Source organism: Diaphorina citri, unplaced genomic scaffold (assembly GCF_000475195.1).
Source record: "Diaphorina citri unplaced genomic scaffold, Diaci psyllid genome assembly version 1.1 scaffold805, whole genome shotgun sequence".
Classification (NCBI taxonomy): domain Eukaryota; kingdom Metazoa; phylum Arthropoda; class Insecta; order Hemiptera; family Psyllidae; genus Diaphorina; species Diaphorina citri.
Window position 1 is genome coordinate 120,733 of NW_007378237.1, and position 11,531 is coordinate 132,263.

An 11,531-nucleotide genomic window follows, 5' to 3' on the forward strand; every position below is an offset into this window, starting at 1 on the left:
TCTAATAAAGTAGGTACCCAGTTCCCGAGTAATACAAATATGTACCTAGCCAGAAGCCTCTTGACTTAATGGCTGAATCAGGCAAAGCCAGTAGGCAGTCCAGCTACTGGACTTGTGTAAACACCACTGGCGTCTGATATTCCAGTCCAGTTTGGTTAGTTTTAAGCTGTGTACAGAAGTGCATTTTGTCCAACTGGACAGAATTTCAAGTTCCTAATCTAATCCTACCTTTGGAGGCTGATGTATCTTATCTAATGTACCTACCTACAAATCTATCCTATGTGACAGTGATATACGGTTCTAAACTTTTAAACACCAAAGATTCATTTAATGCATGGCATCTCAGCGTTTCAACTCATTTGTGACCTATGTGTGTGTTTAAACAAACTCACCGAAACAAAAAGTGCATCTACCGACTCCAAATTAAAATACACATCCCACTTCTGAGTACCTAAATCCTAATCAAGACTCAGGCATGACGATTCCTTATAACGTACCATGGGCATAACGTAGCATAAAGTCGTAGAGGTGTGGGAATCTATTGGAATTGGAACCTTAATTCATCATGGAGCTAGACCGAGAAGTAAATTAATCTAATCAAGACTCGGGCATGACGATTCCTTATAACGTAGCATAAAGTCGTAGAGGTGTGGGAATCTATTGGAATTGGAACCTTAATTCATCATGGAGCTAGACCGAGAAGTAAATTAACATCTATTTTGATTCTGAAGATAGAAGATATATAGCATATACTAATAAAGCAACCTGTTTTCTTCTTTCTTCTGCTCCTGCTTCTTCTTATTCTTCTAACCTGGCCGGGTACAATGGACTACGGGTTTCCGAAGCGTGGGGAAGTCTCGTGTACGTGACACCTGTATAGCTCTGACTTCTCTCGGTCCTTGGTTCTTATCCCGGAGATACAAAACATATTGTCTGCCTACTCTATGCTTGATAAAGATCTTCGTTTCGGAATATGAACCTAGATTTTTTAAAGCGCTCTTCGCTTTTGTAGTAATATATCTGTATGCAGTTTGCTAGGATTTGATTTATGCTTTTTCCCCATCCACATTTTCAAATACGATTTCAACTATTTGGATTGTTCAACTCTCTGTGTACTGCCACTACTGTGTAGACAGGTTGACCAAAATTGTTGTTCACCACACCTGTTAGCAGATTTTCCCATCCACATTTTCAAATACGATTTCGACTATTTGGATTGTTCGACTCTCTGTGTACTGCCACTACTGTGTAGACAGGTTGACCAAAATTGTTGTTCACCACACCTGTTAGCAGATCTAATTTAGGAGAACAAGATATTAAGGATTGGAAATACGAGACCTAAGAACAGCAAATAAATTGTAAACAAAAATATAGCGGAAAACGGGGTAAGGGGGATTTTTAAGAACACAAAATAACTAAAACAAAATGGCACACACACAAACAGGGAAAAGAGGGAAGCATAATAAAAACAGGGGTAGGAAAAATGGCCATGGAGACATATAGAGGAGGAAAATCTCTTTTGCAGCCAAAACTAGTGTCCTGTCAACTGAACTGTTTAACGTTATTGGACGAAAACTCGTTTTTGCGCATGTGCAGAATTCCAAGTTAAAAAGTTTAATTAACGGGACGGGACGGGACGCTAATTTTGGTTGCAAAAACTCTCTAATAGCCTGCTAAAGGGAATTTTTTCTTCTTCTTCTTTGTGTGTCATGTCCATTACTGGACGTTGGCGATCAAATTGGCTTATTTAGGGGCTAATAGGGGCAAAAGGGAAGGTATGGATGAAACCGCACGATGTAACAGACACCACTTTGTGTTCATTATGTGGGAAATTGTAACTTAATGTGGGAAATTGGATACGTCCGGTTTTGTTCGGATACCGGATATCCCTTCGGTTGTCCAGAAGACATACGAGATGCAATCAATAGGAAATCAATCAAAACAAGTTTACATCCTCGCTCAACTATTTCATTGGAAAGACGAAGATTTTTCCACAAATTGTCCAAACAGACGCCATTGTGCTCTGAATTTGGTGTGGTACGAGATGCAATCAATAGGAAATCAATCAAAACAAGTTCACATCCTCGCTCAACTATTTCATTGGAAAGACGAAGATTTTTCCACAAATTGTCCAAACAGACGCCATTGTGCTCTGAATTTGGTGTGGACGGTTCGATGGTACCAATCATAAGGACTTCAGACCACATCCTAGGGTAATGACACCAGACAATATCTCCAATAGTGACTAGATGAGTGTACCACAAGAGTGCCTGATACTCAACACTACATCATATTGGTAAGATGGCCTGTCATGCATGGAACATATAGCAACACATGTCAAACACACATTTAGACACGGACTTCATCTTATGCCTGGATTCTATTACCCAGCATGTTCCTGAGTTGAGAGATACCTGTCTTGGTTCAAGTCATTGTAATACGACTTACAGGATAACGAGATTCTATGGTTTAATTTGGGGTGAAGGAATGATTTGAGATGAAGGAATTTTGAGGGGACATAATTATCTAGGCCTTTTCCTATCTGTAGAACTTTACAGCCCGAAAAATTACCAGCCGTTTCCTCAAAGTTCACGTCAAAGTACTCCACCTCTACCCTACTCACCTCCCAATAAATTGACAAACTTCAACCCATTCACCTCCTAATACACCGTCGATATACTACCCCAGTCCTCCTCCTAATACACTGCCAATATACTACCTCAGTCATCCTCTTGATACACTGCCAAATACTATCCCACTCACCTATAGTCATATCGATGGTCACGGGGAGGCGCAGTTCTGAGCATACTGTCCGTGGAGTCTTTATTGGTGAAAAAGAAACACACCGTGTTCAGAATCTGACTGAAATGCTCGCAGTTCACCATGGAAGCTCTCGGTGAAACAGGCCACGGCTCTCCCAAACTCACCAAACCTTACCAAATTATGTTACTATGCCTATTGTCTTTGTACTTTGTTGCGCTACGCTCATACGTCATATTATGCTAAGTTTCTGCAAAAAGTTATGAGATCCGACTTATTGGATCTAGCAGTTTTGTTGGACTACTTTAGCAGTCTTTGATTTAATACTTTTAGTAGGGGTTGTGTCCGTTTTGAGATCCCCATACCCTTAAAAGTCCAACACAAATTTAGTTAGACGGCTTACAATTTTCATTAGCCTTCATTTTCAATCCACTCGGATCCTGAGAGTACGACTCTATTGCAAATCTAAAAGATTGGCAAAGATCTAAAGGATTTGGAATCATTATAGCATTTGTTGGTAGACTCTTGGCGGACCACTGAAGCTAAGAAACATTATGCTTGGTTAATTAATTCGACCTGATGACCATCACATCAGGTCGAATTACATGGTATCGTTGGGAATTTTTCGAGTGCTTATGAACGTTTCAAAGCCTCTTCCACAAAGGGCAAGCCTGTTGCAAGTGTTGATAGTATGCTGAAAGTGCTCTCTAGCATGCCTCTAACGATAGTATGACTGATGTTCTATTCTGAACAAAGCGTACTATACAATAAAAGAAAAAGAATATTAGTGTTCAAATAATTTCGCGGTATTGCTTATGAACGTTTCATAGCCTCTTCCACAAAGGGCAAGCCTGTTGCAAATGTTGATAGTATGCTGAAAGTGCTCTTTAGCATGCCTCCAACGATAGTATGACTGATGTTCTATTCTGAACAAAGCGTACTATACAATAAAAGAAAAAGAATATTAGTGTTCAAATAATTTCGCGGTTAACGAACCTGCTGGTGCTGAAGTTGTCTCTATTCTTCAATATGTTTATTAGGACTTCTTCGATATGTGAGGACTGCTCCTTCGATGTGTTAGTGGGTATTCTTAGATGTGTTATTGGGTATTCTTCGATGTGTTATTGGGTATTCTTCGATGTGTTATTGGGTATTCTTCGATGAGTTATTGGGTATTCTTTGATATTCTATTTCATTAGGTACCTATTCTATTAGTTTCTCCTGTTGAAGCCACATCTTGTTCTGAGTAAGGAAGACCTAATTTATAATTATCTACACCTCTATTGATGATATCATAATTTTGTACAAAGCCAACTTGGAAACTGTCTCTTCCTGGCCTCCTTCTTTATCTTTTTTATTTCCATGAACCTGCTGGTGCTGAAGTTGTCTCTATTCTTCATCTTCAATATGTTTATTAGGACTTCTTCGATATGTGAGGACTGCTCCTTCGATGTGTTATTGGGTATTCTTCGATGTGTTATTGGGTATTCTTAGATCAGGTATTGAATATTCTTCGATGAGTTATTGGGTATTCTTTGATATTCTATTTCATTAGGTACCTATTCTATTAGTTTCTCCTGTTGAAGCCACATCTTGGAAACACAGAAAGCAGATAAAACCACAAGAGATCTCTATCTTGACCAATATGGTAATAGCATAATATGGTAAAGGTATGATATGGTAATAGTAATAGCAGATCAAACTGGCCAGTGGATAGTCAGACTTGCGGGGGACGAGAGTTCGTCAGACGTATCATGGGGCTGTCGATTATTATCAGAATGGTTGTCAGATAAATCAGAAATCAGACAAGTTTCACGATTCATCAGCAAGACTGTCAAGCAAATGTTTTACTTGGTTCGAAACTTGCCAAATCGGGGCACAGCACTCTTGAAATGCTTTGAACATGGCGTACATATCCTTGGAATGTTTCAAGGTATTATAAATGTTAAAAGCGTTGGCAATAACCTCGGCGATGAATTAATTTTCAAGCAGAATCGAATAGGTAATTGGCAAGCGCATCATCATTCTACTCGTGATAGTAGAACACATCGTATCACGTAATTCATGTAGGTTCAGCGATACCCAAGCTAAACACAATAATTTTGGCAACCTCCAATAAAATGGCAAGACAGTCAGTCAGGAGGCGTGAATCTCACACGTGCAAATATTTTGCATGACTTCATTATTGATATGGAAGTGGCAACCCATTTGAACTTTGACCTGATGCACTCAGCCAAGAGGTTCAAATCTAACACACCTTTGGCTTATAATCTTATAAAAAGTTCGAGCCTTGAGCATACGAGGATATCTTCTGCGATCTGTGAGCTTGCAGAAATTCTTTGAATTCCGACTTTACGTTCAAGGACTTGAAGTCTGGATGAATTTAGCTCTTAGCAAAGGTATTAATGTAACCATAACTCTGCCTCTTTTATACTGTCCCTATCACAATGGCAAAGGTAAAATTATCATGATTCCAAGTAAAGACGAGGTTATAAGTCTAATGAATTAGATAAAGTGTCAGAAATCACAATGGAGAAGAAGACAATGTGTATGGTCAGGATGGAAGAAAAACGGATAGAGAAGCAGAGATTATCGTTTTGAACAGAGAAGAATCAAGTACCCATACAGAGAAAGCTATTGTTAACCGAACAAGGTAATAAAAGAGATAACTACAAAGATATTCCCAAGTTCTTAACAATATGGCTAAAGGAAATGGATCACATAGAATCTAAAGAAAAGTTGGGTTTCCTTGGTGAATCAAATTCAACACAAAAGAAAACATCACAGAGACGACCACTTTAGAAGGAAAGAAAGTTACTGGAACAATGATCTACGATAGGACCAACAGGTAGACAAGATCACCCGAAATGACTAGAGCCTAGATTTAGATAGATCATTTCTCATCTCTTCTATTTTCTGGGTAATGAGATTCGTGATGAGACGAGAGCGGTGCTTATTATGAAACCTTTTGATGCACCTACTGAACTGATTATTTGACATCAAAGTGTTTCTAGCCGGATACCCTGAACAACTTATCGTTAGAATCTCAATTAGAAGCTGTAGGCTCAGATTGGTATCAGGTTCGTTTGTTAGCACCACTGTATACTTGTATAGTATCTATCAGTATCTAGAATAATTTTGAAGAACTCATGGAGCTACTTTAGGAGATTCTCGGTAAGAAAGTGATAAAAAAAATCGCCCAAAAGTTCAAAACTCCTACAGGTGCTTACTACCGACACTTTTCGCTGACAATAGTTGTCTCAAAGATCCGTTATGGTTAAGCATTAATTCTATTAATATCAAAAGATTCAAAAGTAATTTTTGTTATTCTCGATAATCGGTTATTGTTAACGAGTACTTCAAGGAATAGGTATGGATATCATTTAAAAAAAATCTGGTGTGAACATCACACGACTTTCTATTACATTTGCGGAATACGTATTTGAAAAAAAAAAAAAAATTCTAAGTCCCGAGTTTGAGCCGCCTACGGCGGCCAATTTTCGACCAAAAATTTTCTATCTTAAAATACTCCCCTGTAATGAGGGATCATTAAAAAGTGTCCAAAAATTGAACTTTTTTTTGAAAATTTTTCTAAGTCAAAAATCGACCGCCTACGGCGGCCAATTTTCGACCAAAAATTTCCTATCTTAAAATACTCCCCGTGTAATGAGGGATCATTAAAAAGTGTCCAAAAATTAAACTTCCTTTTTTTAAATTTTTCTAAGTCCAAAATCGACCGCCTACGGCGGTCAATTTTCGACCAAAAATTTCCTGTCTTAAAATACTCCCCGTGTGATAAGGAATCATATAAAGTATGAAAAAAATTGATTTTTTTTTTTTTAAAAATTTTTCTAAGTCCGAAGTTTGAAGCAACATTGACTTTGGTTGATATCTGGATGAGTGACTGTCCGATTTTTACCAAATTGTTACAGTCGCGTCCTTGGACCATACCGGGATAGCATACCAAATTTCATCGCTCTACGACAAACCGTTCTTGAGATATTTTGTTCACAACAAGATTCTATTACCCAGCATGTTCCTGAGTTGAGAGATACCTGTCTTGGTTCAAGTCATTGTAATACGACTTACAGGATCCACAGAGAATCTGTAAGTCGAAAACGAGATTCTATGGTTTAATTTGGGGTCAAGGAATGATTTGAGATGAAGGAATTTTGAGGGGACATAGGCCTTTTCCTATCTGTAGAACTTTACAGCCCGAACTTACAGGATCCACAGAGAATCTGTAAGTCGAAAACGAGATTCTAGGGTTTAATTTGGGGTCAAGGAATGATTTGAGATGAAGGAATTTTGAGGGGACATAGGCCTTTTCCTATCTGTAGAACTTTACAGCCCGAAAAATTACCAGCCGTTTCCTCAAAGTTCACGTCAAAGTACTCCACCTCTACCTTATTAATATTTATTATAGTGTGCCAACAATAGATTTAAATATTTACATATTAAAAGTCAAAATAATAAAATTATTCACTTGAAGCAGATATATTGAGCTAAAAATAAATACCCACTGAATTAAACAGCAACACAACAAAACACCACTAAACAATAAAAGATAATAAAATTATTAAAAAATTAAAAACGTTTAAAAACAATTTTGAAAAATAACGTCTTCCATACACTGAAAGCAACACTGGACAACCGATGATCCATACACTGTGAAGTGGTCTGCACTAGTGGTCGTTGAAACTCAACTGCATTCAAACCAAGAGCAGCACAAGAACCAAAAGGTACCAAAGCATACCACAAGCCAGGACTCCAGGACAACTCCTTAGACCTGCTAAGCCGGTCTAAGAGAGAAAGAGATAGAGCGAGACGGAGGGGTGAATTGATTGATTTACAAGAACTATCTGATTTTTTTTTTTCTTTTTTACATAATTGTTTCCATTTTATTTGTTTTAATTAAATGGTTTGTTCGGGTTGAACGGGAACCCATTTCTTCAGAAGTGGAACCATTTGTTTACTTAATTAAAACCAGACAAGTTGGTTTTCGTTTTACATGTGAACTAGTGCGTTATCTTCTACACAGGTGAGTTCATTTGAATATGTACTCCGATGAGTCTGATGCATAGTGTACCTTCCTCTGCATGCACCATCACCATCTTCAGGCGAATAATCTGTGGTTCCTTCTGTAATCTGTATGATTCATTATTGTTAGATCACAATTGCTATTATCAGTATATCGCCTATTCGGCGGAGTTATGTTAGATGAATTTTTCACAATACTGATCATTACTCTTCTGTTTTAGAATGTTTAGATTTCCGTTTGACCTGGTATACATATCACTTTTATCAATAGAAATACATAGAAATCCATTTATGCTGGTGAGTTTGAGTCCCAATTTAAGCAGAAGTGTAGAACAATTAGGCGGTATATGTTTCACACCAACCCGCACTAATGACCTCTCAACCTTCTCATATCCCAAATGAATTTAATCTCCCATTATTAATTTGTCTTGATTTAATTTTTTTTTATCGACCTGGCCAGACAAACCTACACAATGTCAAAGTTAATGGTCTTAATTCACGTATCAATTTTATAGATCAAAGTAAACCATAACTAATGGCGAGCTAGACTAGAGGTGTACCCATTTACCTATGCATGATATTGGAGTATAAAGTATATATTCCTATAATTTAGTCTTTAGTCAGTGGAGTGGTCGGAACGAAAAGTTGCTTTAGATGAGGCATTTAGTTCAAGACCAAACCTCAGAATAAAATACATAACTCAGGGGAGGACAATGTATAGGCAGGAACCCCCAAATGTTCCTGAGGGCCTCCTAAATGCCCGGGGGTAGGAATGTAGGATATAGGTACGCCAGTGATGGAAGAAAGTACTTTGGTGCTATTTAAAACATTTTCCCTTTGGCTACGCCACGAGATTTGAGGTTTCCGATATCTAAATAGATCTAAATGCAGATAAGGTACCCTATGTTCATTTATGGTCCTAATTCAACATATTTTATGGTCCTAATTCAACATATCTGACAAGTTTATGAAGTGCAACATTGGTGTTAGGACTGTTAGGTAATAAAGCGGATCTTCTAATGCAATTCATAAATCCATTAATAGATTTGGATGGTAGATAAATTCACTAGATATTAGCAGAACTGGATCAACTTATCAATCCCTAAATCTACGAGTAGATATGTAGGTGATAGTTAATTCTCACCCAAATGGTTTTGAAGGGGTGTCCACACATAGTTGACGGCCGTCTACGGCTATGTATGGATACACCTTAACCCTTCAGTCCCGAGAGGTCACTCTACTTCCCTTACCCCTATTCACTCCCGAGAATTCCGAGAAATCACTCACCTTTCTCCTGTCTCCGTCGTTTTCTCTTGTTGCAAATCTTGACGAAACACACAGACAGGATGATGGCCACAATGAAGAAGAGAATGCCACCCACCACGCCGGCCGTGATGGCTTTGTGCTTTACGCGGGCGGGGACGGCAAATTTGGCCTCTTCAGACAAATCTTGACGAAACACACAGACAGGATGATGGCAACAATGAAGAAGAGAATGCCACCCACCACGCCGGCCGTGATGGCTTTGTGCTTTACGCGGGCGGGGACGGCAAATTTGGCCTCTTCAGACGATTCGAAACTGCCCACGGAGTAGGCCAGGACTCGGAAGTGATAGGTACGGCCTCCCACCAGACTTTTAACTGTGAATTAAGAGAGATCAATTATTTAGTTTAGTTTCTCTTCTCGTCGATTAACTTCATAACTTTGCAATACTTTGCATTTAATTTGCTTGTTTCATCTGTCAAACTGTTTATTTACTTTTGAAGAAATTTAAAGAAAAATGTTCTCAATTCATAGAAGAAATTTATTGATTAGTTTTTGGCCTCAATCAGTCTCTCCGTGCCTCGCAGGAGTCCTTCTTTTAGAGAAGTCTACAGTTCATTGAAAGCAGAAGCATTCTGCAGTGTAATTATGTAGTCTTCGTCTTTATCTTCTTCTCTTTGCCTTTTCCCGTGTTCAGAAGGGGTCGGCGTTTTTCGTCAGCCTCTCAATCAGTCCTAACTAGGTGATTGCTTTGGGCTGTGTATATGTAGTACGCTAATACGGTAATAATATTGACTCACCTAAATAGGAATTTTCCTCGGGCCGAATCTGACCCTTGTTGAGAGTTTTCCAACTGCCGTCCGTCCGATATTTTATGAGGTAATATTGAATGAGACTAGCCCGCTCTAGGGGCGGTTGCCATGAGATCACAAACCCGTTGTTCACTTCGGTGACACTTACATTTCGAGGAGGTCCTGGTTTGGGCCCTGGAGATAGCAAAGGTTGCAGGTTAGTCTTGTCTACACAGGTAATTATTATCGGGTTGGTTAAAGACTAAATAGTCAGTATTATTGGAGGCTCAAAAATAGCCTAAAAAAAACTTCAGTACCTTGATAAAATTTCAATTTCCATGAAGGTGACTTTCTAAACCCCAGATACAGACTACTCCATTGCTCATTATGTGAGTTGTTGCCATTTTTCTCGATAATTCCAACCTATAAATTGATGTTTCCTTTGACGAAACTATAATTTCTTTAAATTTTGAAATATAAAAAAATAACAATTAGATATGTGATTTGCTCGTTCACTTTTGCATAGGCATTTTCATGCAATGGTTCTCTAGATGACTTGAAAGTAGTCAGAGTCTATAAAAAGAAACTACGTAAAATGAAAGGAAAACAAACCTTTAGGTCGAAATACAGGAGGTATAAGTGTTACGCCCGTCGAATCGGTGGGAAAAGAAATAAACCGATAATCGGATACGTCTGTAAACAATGAAGTCAAAACAAAAAGAATACCCCGATGTTTTGATTAGTATAAACCAGGTCGCGGGTTCGATTTCTGCCTACTGCGAACTTTACCTTAAATGGAGAAGATTAGTTTTCGGAACGGCTGGCTTTCTCCGTTGGTATAGTTCCCCCTATCAACCCTACCGAACGAATCTCATTGGTCTAGTCACTGGTGGTTAGTAGGGTGGACTCTGGATCTTCGAGTCCAAGTCAAGTCATGAAATTTAGCGTTATTAAGCAAGGGACGACATTTGTGACAAGCATGTACGATCAACACAAGTAAAATTCTTTTTATACTAGTCCCCACCAACGAGATTTCGTTCTTTCACAATGAACCATTACTGGGGGATTGTGGGGCGATCCAAGACGAGGCACATCTCTTGTGTCCAAATTTCCCTGAACCATGATAGGTACGGCCTCCCACCAGACTTTTAACTGAGAATTAAGAGAGATCAATTATTTAGTTTAGTTTGTCTTCTCGTCGATCAACTTCATAACTTTGCAATACTTTGCATTTAATTTGCTTGTTTCATCTGTCAAACTGTTATTTACTTTTGAAGAAATTTAAAGAAAAATGTTCTCAATTCATAGAAGAAATTTATTGATTAGTTTTTGGCCTCAATCAGTCTCTCCGTGCCTCGCAGGAGTCCTTCTTTTAGAGAAGTCTACATTTCATTGAAAGCAGAAGCACCCGCCTGAGACAAGATATACCTTGTACAGTCCACGTCAACTGGGAAGTCCGATGGAAGCGCATGGAGGGGAACCGCAACTTCTCAACTGTAAGTCGGACAGTTCTAAAATTCAGCTCTGGAGACCACGTAAATATTTGTACCCTCCTAATAGCTCAAAGTTACCTGGGAGTATATCAAGTTATCTACTGTTATCTTTCATAGGCTTGAGTTTTATTCAGGCCACCTAGGATTTTTTTCGATGTTTAGTTAGAATTAATATTTGCTTCTC

General features: G+C 38.5%; 2 protein-coding genes across 2 annotated transcripts in view; both read right to left on the reverse strand.

Annotated features, from left to right (window-relative positions):
* LOC103512182 (protein turtle) overlaps positions 1-8,033 on the reverse strand; it is a 29,864-nt gene extending 21,831 nt beyond the window's left edge. Inside the window, exon 1 of the mRNA XM_026825742.1 lies at positions 7,284-8,033. The gene's annotated coding sequence lies outside the window, so the exon portion shown is untranslated. The remainder of the gene's footprint in view (positions 1-7,283) is intronic.
* Positions 8,034-9,053: 1,020 nt separating this feature from the next.
* LOC113468656 (protein turtle-like) lies at positions 9,054-11,006 on the reverse strand (the record flags this gene model as incomplete). The annotated part of the gene is made up of 5 exons (XM_026825740.1): positions 9,054-9,235; positions 9,361-9,440; positions 9,864-10,049; positions 10,467-10,547; positions 10,914-11,006. Coding segments are annotated over 5 exons (596 nt in total), but the record flags the coding sequence as incomplete, so codon positions are not given.
* Positions 11,007-11,531: the final 525 nt, after the last annotated feature.